Source organism: Neoarius graeffei, chromosome 4 (genome assembly GCF_027579695.1).
Source record: "Neoarius graeffei isolate fNeoGra1 chromosome 4, fNeoGra1.pri, whole genome shotgun sequence".
NCBI lineage: Eukaryota > Metazoa > Chordata > Actinopteri > Siluriformes > Ariidae > Neoarius > Neoarius graeffei.
Genome location: NC_083572.1, coordinates 16,432,852 through 16,453,362, shown reverse-complemented (window position 1 = coordinate 16,453,362; position 20,511 = coordinate 16,432,852). Strand labels below are relative to the sequence as shown.

Genomic DNA, 20,511 nt, shown 5'->3' with positions numbered 1-20,511 from the left:
ACAGGCAGGGAAACGACACAAACAACCCAATGCATCTCTTTTTTTAATAGCAAAAATGGCATGTCTTCTGCAGAGAAGGGAAACATTAATACATCTCACTGTGCTAGTGGTTAGTAAAGTCAGAGCGCGGTCAGGAGCGCGATGGGGGGGGAACGGCCTTGCGCAGTGGCTATAATGTATACATGAGTAGCCTATGCACTGAACATCAAGACTGCCGCAACGTCGGCTCAGATTGAAAGTGACGGCAGTGAAGACTGTATACTGTATGTAAGAAAACTCTGCCACAACTTGCCAATCATTTCCATTGTGCGTTTCATTATGTTTTATTATTGTTATTATTAGGCTATTATTGTTATTGGTAATGGTAACGGTAAACATCCGTCAAAATGCCCGACGGCCTTCAGATTTTTCTGTCATAGCTAAAAAAAATCCGTCAATGACGGACAATTGTCGGTTAACGCGACCTACGCTTGCGACCCTTTCAGCCGACAGGCCATTTCAATGTGTTATTTCCCCGCGAAAGTGACACAGTCGTGTCTATCGTCACTGTTCTGACAATTATTGTTGATATTTCAATTTTGAAAATAAATTTTATCTTTTTTATTTCAATATTTTATTTTATTATTTGGTTCTAGTGATGAGGTATTTAATATTATTACTAAATTTGTCAGATTAATAATGTAAGAAACAGTTTTGTTGCTATTGTCATCTAGAGTGTCTGTCAGAATATGATGGTAGACGTTAGTTTGTCTGTCAGATTTTGATGATAGAAACCGATGTGTTTCTATTGTCATTTAGCACGTCTGTCATGTCAGGCTTTTATTAATTAGTTACCAGGACTACTGTCCTAAAATTTACTGTGAATGTCCAAGACCCCAAATGCTACTAGAAAAACTTAATAGAATGATCAAAATAATCTCATCTCATTATCTCTAGCCGCTTTATCCTGTTCTACAGGGTCCCAGGCAAGCTGGAGCCTATCCCAGCTGACTACGAGCGAAAGGCGGGGTACACCCTGGACAAGTCACCAGGTCATCACAGGGCTGACACATAGACACACAACCATTCACACTCACATTCACACCTACGGTCAATTTGGAGTCACCAGTTAACCTAACCTGCATGTCTTTGGACTGTGGGGGAAACCGGAGCACCCGGAGGAAACCCACGCGGACACGGGGAGAACACGCAAACTCCGCACAGAAAGGCCCTCGCCGGCCACGGGGCTTGAACCCAGGATCTTCTTGCTGTGAGGCGACAGCGCTAACCACTGTGCCACCCTGAATGAGGAAGTTTACGAGCAAATAAGAATTTTATTGATTGAAACGTGTTCTCAAGTGATGAAAGTTTCATGTTTGTTTAATTAGGTGACCAGTTAATTTTGGGGGAGAAAATAAATAAATACATAAAATAAAAATCCCCTCCTTTGTAAAAAGAGCGACCCGAACAGATCACACCCACACTAACAATCCTCCATTTAACTCGTGTTCCGTTTTGAACGTGTCGGATCATGTGACAATTGGGAGCCTATTAAAAACTGACGGACCACTGCGTTTGAGTCTCTCTGGCCAACAAGTTGGGGGGGAGTGTTTAAAAAAAAAAGCCACACTTTTTTTTTTTTTTTACACATTTATGATTCAGATTAGTATAGGCAAAAGGCCTTATAATCCAGAAAATACGGCAAATACACTTTGCAAGTGTATGGTTCAGCATCGCTCTCGTCCGCTCCCCTCCTCATCCTAGCCACGTTCTTTTTTAAAGGGCAGACAGCTCTAAAAACTGGTGTGTAAGCTTAATGCAGATACCATGCTGACACGGCTGTTCCATCGGACCCAACCTTCCTATTTCCGTCCAACTCTCTCCTTTTAACCATTTATTAGTTAGACTGCTTCATAAAATCATACTATTGTTGTTCTTAAGCTTATTATTATTATTATTATTAATACTCCCCCTCCTCCTCTTTAATTGTCCAGCCTTCTCACAGTTTAAGATACGGACCCCAAACTAATTCAACTTCGCCCGAACAGTGCACCTGTAAACAGCTTTTGGAAAGACGTTTTATCTGATGTGTTTTTGGGGACATTCAAATTTTTCAGAATTAAAGTGTTCTCTCTCAGTCATGCTTCGACAGAGAGCCACCAAACTTCATACCTCATCCAACAGAGACGTGAAATCAGCCATCGCCCGCATTCGTATTTTTCGTGCTTTACATCCGTCCCTTTTCCTCCCACTGGCGGCAATGCATCTTTGGCCCCGTAGAACTACACTGACAATCAGGTGGCATGGTGGTGCAGTGGGTAGCACTGTCGCCTCATAGCAAGAAGGTTCCAGGTTTGAATCTCATGTCCAAATGGGGCTTTTCTGTGTGGAGTTTGCATGTTTTCCACGTGTCTGCGTGGGTTTCCTCTGGGTGCTCTGGTTTCCCCCCACAGTTCAAAGACATACCCAGCCAATGGGGTTGCACAAGCCAGTGCACACTTTGTGCTGGTCCCAAGTCCAGATAGACTGGGGAGGGTTGCGTCAGGAAGGGCATCAGGTGTAAAACTTATGCCAAATCAAATATGCGGAACAGATCCGCCGTGGTGACCCCGAACGAACGGGAGCAGCCGGAAGACAAAGTAGTAGTACAGTAACCGTCAGAAGCCAAGCTCCTCCACTCAGTCAGGATTCACCCAACAGCCATCAAACTTTATTTCATAGCTTGGCCACACTTTTTTTTTTGTGCTGCAGCAGAGCAATCGCACTCATTTTCTTTAGGAAATTCACTTGTGTAGTTTTTTTTTTGTCGCATATTTTTAAAAAAACTTTTTTCTTCCTCTTACGTCTTGCAACCTTCTCTCCATTTGCCCCTTAATTCTTATTTAATCTTTTCTGTAATCACTCTTTCTCCTATTTTGCTGTCTCTCAACCTTTTGTAAATCAATTCATTATCTTTCTCTCCTCCTCTTAAACACTCAGCGCGTTTACATGCACATCCAAATCGAGCTACTGTCGGTAATCGAGCTAAGGGTCCCAGCAGGGGTGCCAGAGAAATCCAATCCTACATGCACACAAGGAAATCGAGCTATTGTGTGAGGTACATTGTGCACCCGAGCCACAGGTGGCGCTACACGCCCCATCGTGTTGGTACACTTCCGGTTGTCATCATGAAGAAGAGCTATTCAAGAGTATAAACAAAGTTATCAGTTCCGTGTTCACAAGAAGAACGACGACGAGGACAGCAACATCGAGATAAAGATATATATATATATATATATATATATATATATATATATATATATATATATATATATACACACACACACACATACACACATACATATACATACACACACACACACACATACATACACACAACCCCGATTCCAAAAAAGTTGGGACAAAGTACAAATTGTAAATAAAAACGGAATGAATAATTTACAAATCTCAAAAACTGATATTGTATTCACAATAGAACATAGACAACATATCAAGTGTCAAAAGTGAGACATTTTGAAATTTCATGCCAAATATTGGCTCATTTGAAATTTCATGACAGCAACACATCTCAAAAAAGTTGGGACAGGGGCAATAAGAGGCTGGACAAGTTAAAGGTACAAAAAAGGAACAGCTGGAGGACCAAATTGCAACTCATTAGGTCAATTGGCAATAGGTCATTAACATGACTGGGTATAAAAAGAGCATCTTGGAGTGGCAGCGGCTCTCAGAAGTAAAGATGGGAAGAGGATCACCAATCCCCCTAATTCTGTGCCGACAAATAGCGGAGCAATATCAGAAAGGAGTTCGACAGTGTAAAATTGCAAAGAGTTTGAACACAGGCTTTTGTCTAAACGGGGGAACAGGGGCGCTGCGCCCTCTTACTCTCGGCGTGCGCCCCCTTACCGACTCCGTGAAAACATCCCAGCAACACTACGTGACGATGTGTCTGATCATCAAATACGTTATAATTGCTCCAAAAATATTCCAATCATAGTAGATACACCGCCAGACGGTGCAAAAACAATCCGAATTGGCGTTTTCCAGACTGAGGCGCCATGTTGTTTAGTTGTTTACTTGTCGCGGCTGCTCTCGTGAGATTTGACATGGGTTACATACAAGGTCAGCTGACTTGTACAGCGAGATTTCTCGAGACTGAATGACCTTTCACCCACCGGTGCGGGAGCTTTTGACAGAAGTAGTTCGCGAGTTGTTTTTGTTGACACTTGGGCATTTAAAGATGTCATCCCGCGGCACGAAGCGGAAGAAAGCCAAAGACTGTCCGGGTCAGAAGAAGATTAGGCCCAAAAAAAAAAAAAAAAAAAAAAGTGTGTTTCCGGTAACATGAAATGCTAAAATAAGGTCGGTAGGTAAGAAAGGGTTTTTTTTCTTAATTTTTTTTAATTTTGTTCGAAAAAATTAACACAAGTAAACATCTTACAAAATAGTATTTTGGCACATAATCCTTTATACCACACATCATAATAAAATAAGTGTTTTAAATCTTTAAACGAATAAAAAATATCGCGAGTGTTCGAGTTATGATCTACGGAAACGATATTTCATGATATTTTCATGTAATAACGTGAAAATAACGTCCTAGGCTAGGCTACTTCCATTAAAAGCAGACGGCCTAGCCTACTGTAGAACTTGGGTCGAGCAAAAACATGGCTGAATCCTGAATGACTCCTATTTGTATAAATAGGGGACTACATAGGCGGCAAAATGTAGTGTTTTTCCCTGCCATGGAAGTGCACTTGTATACTGAAAAGGAAGCAATTTACATTACAGCCTTGAATGAGGATTCAAAATGGCGGCTTGGCTCAGTTTATGCAGGAGGGCTGATAGAAGTGGCGAAACATTTTACTTTTTATCGTTTCTTTCACAACTTGAATGCGTTGAAACAAAAAATTATGACAAACCAACGCCGCTTACACTAAAATATCGAGGGAAATTTGTAATAACTTTATGGTCGGCAATTTCGACGCGGAAATTCTCGATCGGTCGGGTTACCGGAAACACACTTTTTTTTTTTTTTTTAATTTGGCCTTACTTCTTTCTTTTTCAATGTTGACAGACAATTTGTTACAATTTCCCTCTCAGATAGCCTCAGAATGTCCCATTGGAGCGTTTTTCAAAGGCTTTGAACGGCGGGGGGGGGGACAACCGGCACCCCCCCGCCATGGTGAGCGCCCTCATACTAAATTTTTCTAGAAAAAACCCTGTGAACATATCATCTACAGTGTATATCATCATCAAAAGATTCAGAGAATCTGGAAGAATCTCTGTGCGTAAGGGTCAAGGCCGGAAAACCATACTGGGTGCCCGTGATCTTCGGGCCCTTAGACGGCACTGCATCACATACAGGCATGCTTCTGTATTGGAAATCACAAAATGGGCTCAGGAATATTTCCAGAGAACATTATCTGTGAACACAATTCACCGTGCCATCCGCCGTTGCCAGCTAAAACTCTATAGTTCAAAGAAGAAGCCGTATCTAAACATGATCCAGAAGCACAGACGTCTTCTCTGGGCCAAGGCTCATTTAAAATGGACTGTGGCAAAGTGGAGAACTGTTCTGTGGTCAGACGAATCAAAATTTGAAGTTCTTTATGGAAATCAGGGACGCCGTGTCATTCGGACTAAAGAGGAGAAGGACGACCCAAGTTATCAGCGCTCAGTTCAGAAGCCTGCATCTCTGATGGTATGGGGTTGCATTAGTGCGTGTGGCATGGGCAGCTTACACATCTGGAAAGACACCATCAATGCTGAAAGGTATATCCAGGTTCTAGAGCAACATATGCTCACATCCAGACGACGTCTCTTTCAGGGAAGACCTTGCATTTTCCAACATGACAATACCAAACCACATACTGCATCAATTACAGCATCATGGCTGCATAGAAGAAGGGTCCGGGTACTGAACTGTCCGGCCTGCAATCCAGATATTTCACGCATAGAAAACATTTGGCGCATCATAAAACGGAAGATACGACAAAAAAGACCTAAGACAGTTGAGCAACTAGAATCCTACATTAGACAAGAATGGGTTAACATTCCTATCCCTAAACTTGAGCAACTTGTCTCCTCCGTCCCCAGACGTTTACAGACTGTTGTAAAGAGAAAAGGGGATGTCTCACAGTGGTAAACATGGCCTTGTCCCAACTTTTTTGAGATGTGGTGTTGTCATGAAATTTAAAATCACCTAATTTTTCTCTTTAAATGATACATTTTCTCAGTTTAAACATTTGATATGTCATCTATGTTCTATTCTGAATAAAATATGGAATTTTGAAGCTTCCACATCATTGCATTCCGTTTTTATTTACAATTTGTAGTTTGTCCCAACTTTTTTGGAATTGGGGTTGTGTGTGTATATATATATATATATATATATATATATATATATATATATACACACACACATACATACATACACACACACACACATACATATATACACACCTCCTTAAGCTGCATGAGCATGAACTCTATCTCTTCATTGCTCCAGAAGTGCACGTTTCTACTACTGTTGTCATGCCGACCGAGGCTGTTGTGTTTCCCGCTTGTGGTCTCGTCGCTCGTCACTTCCAGAAGGGGCAGTGCTGAAGTAAGTAGCTCGACTACGTAGCTCGATAGGGTTTACATGCACTAAGTAGCTCGGCTACAATCGCATAATCTAGGTCACGTAGCTTGATTACGAGAAATCCAGTTCGGTTCGATTTCAGCCGAGCTAAGGTGTTTCCATGGCATTTAGAATTTCGATTTCAGTCGAGCTACGGCAGAAATTCGATTTTCTCTATGTGCATGTAAACGCGCTGACTGAAAAGCATGCTTATCTGAGGGTTGCGTCCTTGACTGTTGATTGCTTTGTGAGAGGTCAGCTGCTGGAACTGCACTGCGTGTGAGTAGGAGAGCTACATTATAGGGCTGAAAGTACATAGATACCTGACCATCACATGCATACGGGGATCATCCCCCAAACGTTTGGGTGAACAATTTAGCGAAATGGTTTCCTTTTGTTTACTGAGGTTAAGATTAAGATGAGATTTAGGTCTAGACCTAGTATTACTTAGCTGCATTATGAGGGCATACAAGTGTGTGAGACACACACATGTGAGTGCACGTGCGTGAGAGAGGGGGGGGGACAGAGAGAAAGAGAGGGACAGAGAGAGACAAGGGAGTGTGAGACAGACAGCGACACAGACAAGTGAGCGTGAGAGAAGGAGACAGAGCGACACAGACAAGTGAGTGTCAGAGAAGGAGACAGAGCGACACAGACAAGTGAGTGTCAGAGAAGGAGACAGAGCGACACAGACAAGTGAGTGTCAGAGAAGGAGACAGAGCGACACAGACAAGTGAGTGTGAGCGTGTGAGAGCGAGAGACAGACACCAAGTGTGAGAAGGAGAGACACAGAGAGGGAAGAGAGACACAAGTGAGTATGAGAGAGGGCAACAGAGAGAGAGAGAGAGACAGGCAAGTGTGAAAGAGGGTGACAGAGAGAGAGAGAGAGACAAGTGTGTGAGAGAGGGCGACAGAGAGAGGGAGAGAGACAGGCAAGTGTGAGAGAGGGTGACAGAGAGAGAGAAAGAGACGAGTGTGTGAGAGAGGGCGACAGAGAGAGAGAGACAGGCAAGTGTGAGAGAGGGCGACAAGTGTGTGAGAGAGGGCGACAGAGAGAGAGAGAGAGACAGGCAAGTGTGAGAGAGGGCGACAGAGAGAGAGAGACGAGTGTGTGAGAGAGGGCGACAGAGAGAGAGAGACAGGCAAGTGTGAGAGAGGGCGACAGAGAGAGGGAGAGAGACAGGCAAGTGTGAGAGAGGGCGACAGAGAGAGGGAGAGAGACAGGCAAGTGTGAGAGAGGGTGACAGAGGGCAACAGAGAGAGACAGAGAGAGAGACAGGCAAGTGTGAGAGAGGGCGACAAGTGTGTGAGAGAGGGCGACAAGTGTGTGAGAGAGGGCGACAAGTGTGTGAGAGAGGGCGACAAGTGTGTGAGAGAGGGCGACAGAGAGAGAGAGACAGGCAAGTGTGAGAGAGGGCGACAGAGAGAGGGAGAGAGACAGGCAAGTGTGAGAGAGGGTGACAGAGAGAGAGAGAGAGACGAGTGTGTGAGAGAGGGCGACAGAGAGAGAGAGACAGGCAAGTGTGAGAGAGGGCGACAAGTGTGTGAGAGAGGGCGACAGAGAGAGAGAGAGAGAGAGAGAGACAGGCAAGTGTGAGAGAGGGAGACCGAGAGAGACAGAGACGGGTAAGTGTGAGAGGGTGACAGAGAGAGAGACAGGTAAGTGTGAGAGAGAGAGAGAGAGAAAGAAAGACAGGTAAGTGTGAGAGGGTGACAGAGAGAGAGAGAGACAGGTAAGTGTGTGAGAGAGAGAGAGAGAGAGAGAGAGCACGAGAGAGGCAGAGAGAGAGAAAGACAGGTAAGTGTGCGAGAGGGCGACAGAGAGAGAGAGAGACAGTTAAGTGTGAGAGAGGGCGAGAGAGACGGACAGGGAGAGAGAGCGCGCGCTCACCTGTTGAGGTAGACACGTTTCTCGGTGAACTGGCCATGGCCGTGCGTGGGGTCATTGAAGGGTTCATTCTGCACCACCTCCACTCCTTCTCCCCGTTCACTCTGCTCGTTGCTGTGCTTACTGATCATATACAGCTGCCCAATCCTGTACTGAAGACACACACACACACGTCAGATTAGTATGTTATGCATCTCGGAGGTGAAGCTGTTCCTTCCTAAACAACATTAGACTCCCAGCTAATCCCAGCTTCAACTATTGTACATACAACTGCAATCAGAAATATTCAAAATTTCATCAAGGGCCCTTCGTCACTTAGTCAGAACAACGAAGAAAAACCTCCATGTGAGCACAAGACACCTACAGGACGGCATGATGAAGGCTGATACAAGTGCTTCAGTGGCAACTAGAAGACGTGCACTGAATAAACAAGGATTTCATGGCCGGACTCCAAGACGCACTCCACTCATGACTACAAGGAACATCAAAAGTTGACTAGAATACTCCAGGAGGAATTTGGATAAGACTACAGAGCTTTGAGAGACCGTTCTATGGACTGATGAAACCAAACTGGAACTGTTTGGACATATGGACCAGCGGTATGGCGTGCAAAAGGCCAGGCTTATGACCAGAAGAATACCATCCCCACAGTCAAGCATGGAGGCGGGTCATTGATGTGGGGCTGTTTTTCTGCGGCAGGAACTGGCAATCTTGCCTGGCATCACGGATTCCCAGAAATACCTTGGTTGAGTTGAGAAAAAGATCCTGGAACGTCCTGGAGTGGCCGCCTCAGTCACCAGATTTAAAGCCGATTAAATCCCACCAAAGATTTTCAAAGAAGGCAGTTGCAGCAAGGAAGCCATCAAACAAACATCACGGAGCTAAAGGCTTTTGCATGTGAAGAATGGGCAAAGATTCCAATCGAGAGGTAGAAGCAGCTTGTCAGCACTTATCGAAAACGTTCGTTAGAAGCAGGGCTTTGAACCGGTTCAAGGAACGAAAACGAAAACCGGGAACTTTTTTTATTTCACATGGAACAGAAACAAAACCAGAAACTTTATTATTTTTCATGTTCCGGAACAGAAACGCTAATTAAAAATAATGGTAACCGGTTAATACCGGTTTTTATTTCGTTCCTCAAAGTTTCCGTAGCCTACAAATAAAAAAGTCATTCTTCTCCTGCGCAAGTTTCTATGACCCGCTGGGGTTCACTTCCTGTGTGACGTTCGCTGACTGAATGGAGAGAGCGGGAGGGTGGACTACTATCACGTCTCCACATCTTAAATAAGAGGTAAATATTGCAGTCTATCGTTATTCAAAAACGTCAATTTCAAACACGATATCAATATATTTGTCCACGTTAATGAGAGGCTCGCGAACATTAAATGACGTTAACCTCTGTTAGCCTATCAATGCATAGGGCCTGACTCGCCTTTGGTAACACACTAAACGAATTCTCTTTCATTTTTGGCACTTTTTCTGTTTGTTTGTGTAGATGGGAAGACATACTGAGAATCCAAATCGCCAACATTTGAAATAATAATTGTTTTGAATTATTTCTTGTCTTATTTAATGAAGGTTGTAATAGAATTAGCCTACATTTGGCTTAAGCTGGATGAGACAGAGACAATTTTATAGCCATTTGTTAAACAGCTGACAGGGAACGTAATTAACCGTTCCGGGAACGAAATTTTTTTGTTCTAACCGGTTCAGGAACGTCTATTTAATGGTGGAACCCAAAACCGGAAACGTTAAAATTCTGTTTCTGTTCGGAACGAACCAATCGGAAAAAAATTCTGGTTCAAAGCCCTGGTTAGAAGTTATAAAAGCTAAAGGATGCGCCACAAAGGACTGAAACCGGAGGGTGAATAATAGTGCACGTGCCCATGTGTTAAAAGATTTACATTTTCATTTGAACTTCAAAGTCAAGTCAACTTCTGTTCTCAAAATAACTCGTATATCAATAAATATTTTTTGTTGTTTAATGAGGTTTGTCATCATCTTTCATCCACATCACTATAAATGTCCTTTGAGGTGAGGGGGTTGAATATTTCTGATTGCAGCTGTAAGTAAACTGAATGGAACTTTTCAAAAAAAAAAAGTTGACCTCTGCATCTTTTCTCCTGATCTCAGCAGTTTTCGAGCGCTCTGATCTCGGCATTTCCTTGAGCAGGTGGACGTTCAAAACCAGGGGGAAAAGATGAAGTGCATCGGCGGAAAAGTCGTAAACAATAAACAGCACTATTCAGGCTCCGTGCTGGTTAAATATTACACTCTCTCTCTCTCTCTCTCTCACACACATACAGATGAGTAGCATGCTATAGATGCACAATGGTGTAACATAGGGAAAAAAAAATAAATTCAGGTTTTGATTTTATGTACTAAAATAACTATTAGGCACAATTTTTACAATATCTATATAAATGAGTTGTTTTTACCCATTTTAACCTTGAAATCAGCATTTTAAATGATTACCCATAATGCATTGTTTATCGCACTAAAACAAGCAAAAACGTCACAAGACAGTGGAACTACTACCTTTACCACCTTCACGTGGCGTCTTTCTCGATCGCACGTGCCTAGAAGCGTACCTTCTAGAACATTCCTGGGTGGTCACGGACTGTCACGTAGCCTAGCTCGGTTGTGAAACTCGCTAGGATGGAGTATTTTCGCGAGTTTAGTGGCAAACTTTTGCGCCGCAATTTCTCTATTCTCGAAATTTGTCACCTGAAACCCTACAAGAAATGTTTCATAATGTTTGGGATTTTGAAAAATGCTTCTAGCAAGTTTATTTCGCTGTATTTTTCCGTGAAACTTGGCATAAATCATCCTTAAGTGATGAGCGTGACCTTGTTATTTTGGTCTGGGTCACGGAGTTAGTTGGAAGCGGGAGAAATGAGAGTTTCTCAACTACAGCAGCACTTCTCACCATAGATGGCTGGCGTGTTTCACAGCATTTGGGATTTACTAAATCGACTAAATCTCTAGATCTACTGAAGCTACGAGGATATAAAATCACCAGGATTCTAATTTACTGGGTGAGAAGTATTATATATATTTTTTGAAAGGTTTATTCGCGCTACAAGTCCATGAAAGTTGGAATTGTTCGTGAAGGGGTTAGTTAGATTTTGGTAGCGTGACACACACAACAAGCAAAAGAAAAAAAATTTCTTCTGAATTTCCTTGCTTTATCAAAATTATTTTTTGATACATTAAAAGACTGTTTATAATATTTAAGCGATTTTTTTTTATTATAGAGAATATTTGATCAAAACAGCGTTCAAAGTGATTTTTCACGGGTGTAAATGTTACGCGTGACGTCCATAATTACGTTACATTTTAAGAACTAAAATTCTGTTAAAAATTCTAGATTTGTGCTATCATTCTGGGGTTTTGCTGAATAATACTTTAGGGAGTTCTCTTACAATGCTGAAAATTCAATGAGTTTTGGTGAAATTCTAGAAGTTATTTACATTTTAACGCGCCTGATAGTGATTGTGCTCACACAGCGTGCTACTCATAACACACACACACGCACACACACACACAGCAGAGATGTTGTTCTTGGCTTATTCAAACACAATCACCTCAAATGATTAATCAAGTATTCAAATAACTACACACATCCCTACATCAAGGCAACATGCGTTTTCTTTTAGCATCTCAATTCCAAACTCTCTCTTCGTCAGATCGGACATTTCTGGCTTAATGGTTTACAGCTGTGTGTGGAAGCGGACAACATCTGTGCTTAGGGTCAACAGACCTCTGTCCTGAAACGACCCTCATGCAGGGTCCAGCAAATTTACAAGACAAATCATCTTAATAGGAACAAATCTGCAAATGATTTGCCCTGGAAGTTGGCTGGAGATCCAAATTAAAACTCTTGTAGGTACAATCATGGAAGGTGATTGCAAATTTACCGCACTGGCTCTTGAGCTGTAATTATGGACTTCGACTGCGTCCTCAAACTAAAAAGGCACAAAAGACGGCTGTTTGACCCCACTGATAAATCAATAGTAGCCTGAAATGTGCGGTTCAGTCACTTTCTGATGAGGGCAGCAAGGAGGGGTGGGGTGGGGGGAGCATTTGTAAGAGCAATTCACTAAGAAACGAGGGGGGGGGGGAAGAGATAAAAACAAGTCAAAAGTATCCCCAATCATCAGGACGTGCTTTTATTTTAAAGTTAGAATGAGCGTGAATGGAAGTACACCTAGTGAGCAGCAGACCCTGCCCATTACTGAATCTGCTGCACCATGATCTCTCACGGTGCTCACTGAAGTCCAAGGAGACTGCCAGATGCTTCTAAAAATAGAAACCGGGCGCACGAGCCAGTGGCTTGAGAGCCCGTAAATAATTTATCGCCTACTTTCGCTTTGTGTACTCAGCAGAAGAGTGGTGAGAGAGGGACAAAAAGAAAGCGAGCGTGAGAGTGAGAACAGAACAGAAGAGAAGAGGATGAATGATTAAAATCAGCATCAGCCCATGAGGGATTTAAAAAAAGAAAAAAAAAAATTAGTTTGAAAGAGGTATTTACACTGAGCTCATCAGTTAAACTCCACATCCCCGCCCGGTTTTCTACATCTCCAGCATTTCACCAATGATTGAGTCATAACCATGAAATTCTGACGCTGGAGGCTGGAAGAAATCAATCATTACCCTTTCCATTTTTGCCGTCGTGGTGCAAATCTAAAATTATACACATGTATGAATGAAACACCGTACAGTTTTTTTTTTTTTTACAAGCTAAGGAAAGGAACACTTCAGTGGATGAACTTTTGCGCAATTAAGAGAATAAAATCAGACCAGACGCAAGATTGGTTCCTGGTACTGCATCTATATACACGCACACATCCCGTACATATTTTAGCGTATGTGCACAGATACATGCGAGAGCTACATGTCTGTATCTGCTGAGTTTTCTAACGGAGTAATGACCTCTCATGTTCAATCTTGTAATATGTCAGATGTATTCTGCTCTGTGTGAGCGAGGGAGCGAGCGAGAGATGTGACATTGAGGGGTCCATGGCAACAATTGCCCAGGTCTATTCCCAATCCCTTCAGGCTTCAGGTGACATTAATCCAAGGACACGATCTCAAGAACAAAAATGAACAAATCTACATAAGCATTCTTACTAGAAAAAATAAATAAATAAACGAAACCCTAAACTGAATCCTATTTATGATCCAACTCATTTAAAAGAACTGATCTTGAACACAATACCACTATCTGTTCACTGCTCCACATATCTTGTATATAAACCCAAAGTGGGTGTGGCCTAAACTGGAAGATTTGTTTATTAAATACACTACCGTTCAAAAGTTTGGGGTCGCTTTGAAATGTCCTTATTTTTGAAAGAAAAGCACTGTTCTTTTCAATGAAGATCACTTTAAACTAATCAGAAATCCACTCTATACATTGCTAATGTGGTAAATGACTATTCTAGCTGCAAATGTCTGGTTTTTGGTGCAATATCTCCATAGGTGTATAGAGGCCCATTTCCAGCAACTCTCACTCCAGTGTTCTAATGGTACAATGTGTTTGCTCATTGCCTCAGAAGGCTAATGGATGATTAGAAAACCCTTGTACAATCATGTTAGCACAGCTGAAAACAGTTGAGCTCTTTAGAGAAGCTATAAAACTGACCTTCCTTTGAGCAGATTGAGTTTCTGGAGCATCACATTTGTGGGGTCGATTAAATGCTCAAAATGGCCAGAAAAACGTCTCGACTATATTTTCTATTCATTTTACAACTTATGGTGGTAAATAAAAGTGTGACTTTTCATGGAAAACACAAAATTGTCTGGGTGACCCCAAACTTTTGAACGGTAGTGTAGCAAAATATTTTATTTATTCAAAGTGACCTTATAACTGAGACAGCATTTTAATTTTACCTGCTGTATCCTGGGCAGTGTCTCGGTCCTACCTTAGAACACCGAACACAAGGCAAGAATCTCATCTCATCTCATTATCTCTAGCCGCTTTATCCTTCTACAGGGTCGCAGGCAAGCTGGAGCCTATCCCAGCTGACTACGGGCGAAAGGCGGGGTACACCCTGGACAAGTCGCCAGGTCATCACAGGGCTGACACATAGACACAGACAACCATTCACACTCACATTCACACCTACGGTCAATTTAGAGTCACCAGTTAACCTAACCTGCATGTCTTTGGACTGTGGGGGAAACCGGAGCACCCGGAGGAAACCCACGCGGACACGGGGAGAACATGCAAACTCTGCACAGAAAGGCCCTCGCCGGCCCCGGGGCTCGAACCCAGGACCTTCTTGCTGTGAGGCGACAGCGCTAACCACTACACCACCGTGCCGCCCCAAGGCAAGAATATTCCTTTGATTTTCTAAGGCGTCGTGTATACAGTACCAGTCAAAAGTTTGGACACTTACTAATTCAGTGGTGTGTGTTTGTTGTTGTTTTTTAAATTCAGACACTTCATGTCTTAAAGTAATGACGGATGTCGTTTCTCTTTACTTAGGCCACATCCACACGACAACGGCAACGTGATGTTATTTAAAAAAAATATCGCCTCCAAATGGGCAACGATCAGTAGAAATCAGGTCCATATGGCAACGCAACGCTTGCTGAAAACAATGCAATACACATGCCACACCTCTAGGGGCGCTGTAAGACGGTCCCTTCGGACACACCAGAACAACCCATACGAAAAAGAACAGTAAAGAACTTAAGAGTTTACCACTGTCTTAGTAGTAAATCCTTATAAATAAATATATATGCCATGTATGATTTACTCCTGAAAGTGGCCCATTTTGCATTTTCCTCATACAAATTTTTTATGAAAATCTAGTATGTATGAAGTGAACATTGTGCATGGTTTTTACAGATAATGTGTATGATGAATTACACCGTCTTTGTATGCTTCATGTAATGTTTGTAGTTTTAAATTATATTTTACAGTTTAAAATGTACATGCCTTTTATATGTAAATCCAACACAAACATATGTGGATTTACATATAAAAGGCATATACATTTTAAACTGTAAAATATAATTTAAAACTACAAACATTACATGAAGCATACAAAGACGGTGTAATTCATCATACACATTATCTGTAAAAACCATGCACAATGTTCACTTCATACATACTAGATTTTCATAAAAAATTTGTATGAGGAAAATGCAAAATGGGCCACTTTCAGGAGTAAATCATACATGGCATATATATTTATTTATAAATCCTTATAAGGATTTATCCTTGTATTTATAAGGATTTACTACTAAGACAGTGGTAAACTCTTATAAGTTCTTTACTGTTCTTTTTCGTATGGGAATAGAAGTAAGGACGCATGCGCATAAACTATTATGCGCGAGACTTCATATTAGCCACAAAGTCAGGAAAATCTGTTCGTAAAATTACATTATAATGACCAAATACAATGAAAAGTATTTTTCCAGTCTCACCTGTGAAAGGTAATCCCATGTGATCTCGTTTGGACGGTAAACCTGTTGGTACAGTTAAACGCAGCTAATCTTTATTCTCCGCTTTGACCTTTCCAATATGGCGGCGAGGATGACGTACGCGGAAGGCGGCGTCTTTAATGGTCCGGAATAAATTGAATACTACACGTTGATGGATTAATTTGCTGTTTCTCACCTGTGAAAGGTAATCCCATGTGATCTCCTTTGGACGGTAAACCTGTTGGTACAGTTAAACGCAGCTAATCTTTATTCTCCGCTTTGACCTTTCCAAAATGGCGACGAGGATGACGTACGCGGAAGGCGGCGTCTTTAATTGTCCGGAATAAATTGAATGATACACGTTGATGGATTAATTTGCTTTTCTACGCCCTTTTTTGAGGAATGTACTGTAGGACTTAAACCATCATCTGAAGAGGTGAGATCGCTCCTTTTTTCCCCTTATTTTTGCTGGCGGGATTGACTCTGCCCTAAGGGCTATTCTCTCTCTCTCTCACTTTGCACCAGGCATTACACAATAAATATTCACAGTGAAAATATTTTGTAAGCGCGTTTCATGAACCAAGTTATAGGATTTCTTGACAACTCGCATCGCATCGCAATGAGATCATTGGCACTACTGGTGTTAAGAATCAGACCATTTTATAAATGAATATTTTGCTGTAGAGCTGCAGTGTTTGTACAATTGCATGTTTTTGCTTCACTATTACTGTCACTATTCTGCTTCTTGCATTACTACTGTGAACTAACACTGAACATAATAATAATAATAATAATAATATCCAAGCTCGTGTTTCACTCTCACTAGTGCTCTGTAAGGCTTTATCCTGGTGATATTCGTTACACTTCTACCCGGCGTGAAGCATTCAGTCATGTGGTTGTGACGTCATCGTAAACAAATCCGTTTTACTCATCCAGACGACTTCACAACGGCAACGTTGCCAGATCTTTCCACTCTGGAACCCGTTCTCAAAAAGATTGCGTTTTGGGCACCCAAAACGCCGGCGCCGTGTGGACGCCAGGCCTAAACGATAAGCAATTGTATCGGAGTCACCTGAATCCGTTGCCGTGTGGACAGGGCCTTAGTCGAGCGCTTCTTGGCATAATATGGATTACTACGGTTGTAGAATAGGGCTATTTACTGTGTTTTTTATTATGTACTGTTTGCTAATTGATCTCAAACACATTCAGAAGGCAAGGAATTGCACTAATTAACTTTTGATGAGGCGCACTTGTTAATTGAAAAGCTTTCCAGGTAACGACCTCGTGAAGCTGGTTAAGATGACGTCAGTAGTGCGCAAAGCGTCATCAAGGTAAACGCTGGCTACTGTGAAGAATCACAATAGTTCTGATGTCTTCGGTACAACGTCAAAAATGGTCAAAATGCCGAAAAACTTGAGTAGTTGCGTCCAAACTTTCGACTGGTCCTGTATATACGTACAATCGTTACATGCACACGTTCCACACATACCAGTATGTTTTTAGAAGGTGGAAGGAAACGTGCGCCAACACACTGAGAACATGTAAAGCTCCTCACAGACTGTAATCAGACAAACAAAATTGTCTGGGTGACCCCAAACTTTTGAACGGTAGTGTATGGAAAAAAAGCCCCACCCCAAAAACACCAGAGGTAGAAAACAGGAGTAGCGTCAACATGGACTCTGAATTCTAGTTCTCACGTTTTTACAAGGCCAACCCAGAGGTGTCTCAATTCGGTTCGCTTCAAGTTTGCGCTGCGGTTTGCTTAACCCTGTGCTTCGTGAACACAAAGTGCTCCAGGATTACTTCAGCTTTTGCCATTGTATTTTAGCCCTCTAGTCTTGCTGTAGACAGATCAAAATGCTATTGAGTTAGAATGCTTGAAAGAAAATTTAAGGTAACGGTTTGAGAGCTCCAGAGAAAGTCTAGTGTGAACAGAAAGAGAACTAAAGGCTGGGTTCAAAAGATCGATTCACGATCCGATATCGATTCACGTTCAAAAAATACGAGATCGATTCAAAAATGTGTGGATCGATCTCTTCCAGGTGGCTATAGGCACTATTTTCTCGACCGCGCAAGGACCGCTATAAAAAGCGGGTGCCGGCAAACGAAACCGAAACTTAAGAAGGCGAGATGGCTGAAGCTGCACAGCTAAAATCACCGCCTGGCCTGAAAGCTGATGTATGGCATTACTTTGGATTCAAACGTTACGAGGACAGAGACGAAGTCGACAGAACAAAAGCGGTGTGCAAACTGTGCCACATAGAGGTAAAATATAGTGGCAATACAACCAATCACCGCAACCACTTATCCAGGCACCATGCCGACACAGTTCCAGCTAAACCTGCGGCGAGTCAAACTGCACTGGAGAAGGCATTTGGTGTTAAATTACATGCACAAACACATATGGGGCTGTTCCTGTCAATAGGGACAGTTTTTACTTTAAAGTGACAATCCAGCAATATCTAAGTAGATCGATATCGAATCGGATCGTGACCTTATGAATCGGAATCAAATCGATCCAGGAAATCTGGATCGATTCCCAGCCCTACTAAGGGCCCGTCCACACGAGTACGTTTTTGTCGAATCCGCATAAACACTGTCGTTTCGGCCTCGCGTCCAGACGGATCTGGCTTTTTCGAGGTGTGAAACCGGTATTTTTTTGAAAACGGGTCCCAGAGTGGGAAAATCCTAAAATGCCGGATAGCCCGGAATCGTCTGGACAGCGAATGCGGATTTTTTCAGAAACGATGACGTATAAGCCCCGCCTCTCTAACCTTTAACCTCCACCGCTAGACGCGTCATAACAATAATGGCGGACTACAGGCTTCTACCATATAGTTCCACTTCATTGTCGGTCCACACAAAAGACTCTCCTCTTCCTCTCAGAGTTGCACTGGCCATGATCATCCTCTTCTTGTGTTATGAGCTTGTTTGTAAACAGCGCGTGACCTTTATATGCATGCTCCATGGCTTCTCTTCCGGTTTTAGTGTATTGGTGTGGCGGCGTCACAGTGCCACATACAGGCCTGGCATATGTACTACAGCATTTTGGGTCGTTTCCAGTGAATCCGTGTGGACGCAGATATTTCTGGAAACGACGCCGTGTTTACGGAGATTTTTTTCAAAACGACAGCATATTGGGTGAGGCCGCGTACTCGTGTGGACGGGCCCTAAGAGAACTCATAACTTGAATACAAAAACAACCAAATCCTTTTCCTTTTAGTCCACTTTAAAAGGTGCCTTTCAGATTTTTCAAGTGTAGGCCATAAGAAGAACCCCCCGACACCCAATTATTTTTGTTTAGTGGACCGAAAGCTACTGAATTCGAATCAGACTTCCAATTTTATTAAAAAAAAAAAAAAAGAATGATTAATGAATTTAAGGCCACGTGGCCCTAAATTCTCCGCTATTTTTTCCATGACCCAATTCAAGATACTACGTCATGCATCACGTGGTGGGCTTTCCCCATTCGCGCAAGGCATTGTGGGATCAAATTTGAAACAGGAGAGAAAAACGGACGACACGAATGAAAAACATGAAAGACCGACTACAGTAACGGTAAGCGAGAAGAAAAGACGTTGTGTTATATACGAAGGAAAGGAAACGCAGGACCAAACTAATAAATATCGGCAGTCAGCGAGCACCTCGGTGTGATCAGCTGTTCATTTAGCAACAGAATGATGGAACTGTCAGTGCACGCTCAAAGGTAAACCTGTAGATGGCAGTAATGCGACACTGGATGCCAGCTGCTGTAAAACCCAAAAGAAGCTGTGCATGCACACACGGACTTCCTCGGTCTGCTTGACTGCAGGAAGCGAGAGATTTCATGCACGTTATTTGCTCGAGAATCCCCTCAAATTAAATAACTTCCCAGCCACAGAATGCCTTTTTTTTGGGGGATATATTACAGAAATAAACATACATCACAATGACCAAATTTCAGAGGGAACTAAATTTCATCGATTTTATGAAATCGAAAGGCCGTCTCGCTTTAACAGGACCAAGTTTGGTTCGTTTAAAAAGGTCTACAATATATGTTTAAAAAAAAAAAAAAAAAAAACACCCGCAGATCCACCACACACTCATCGTGTGTTTGGGACGTGTCTGGGGGCATTTTAAATTTGCATATCTAAAATGGCACCTAATCAGATCATCTTGAGGACAGTAAAACATAAAAAAGGCTTTCAAATTATATATAGTTTGGAGCCGAGGGAAACTAAAAGGAGGACTGTGGTATATTCTCATTCATACAGCAGCCTCCCCATCACCCAAACTGCAGGCTTGAGTTTACTTTTGGTTGCCATGGGTTCCCCTCAAAAGCACCAAAAACGTTTGACGCGTTTTCTGGTCTGAAAAAAAAAAAATCAGGTCATGCTGTGCAATACTTCTCGTTCAACTCTGTTCAGCGTCATCACAGCCTAGCCTACGTCACGCCAATATTCACTGAAATTAAATCTCACCAAAGTCCACATTCTCCGAAAACCACTAACTGGAGCTTTAAGTGTTTAGCACGCGAGATGCACATCGATGCAGAGTCATTTCATATCTCCACATCATGCGCGTGAAACGTGATGAGTTTTGTAAATCA

At 42.4% G+C, this 20,511-nt stretch overlaps 1 protein-coding gene across 1 annotated transcript in view; it reads right to left on the bottom strand.

Moving 5' to 3' along the window:
• The window catches only part of LOC132884894 (cytoplasmic phosphatidylinositol transfer protein 1-like), a 125,201-nt gene that overhangs the window by 43,885 nt on the left and 60,805 nt on the right, over positions 1 to 20,511 (bottom strand). The window contains exon 2 of the mRNA XM_060918937.1: positions 8,493 to 8,641. Within this exon, the coding sequence (XP_060774920.1) occupies positions 8,493 to 8,641 (149 nt within the window). The remainder of the gene's footprint in view (positions 1 to 8,492; positions 8,642 to 20,511) is intronic.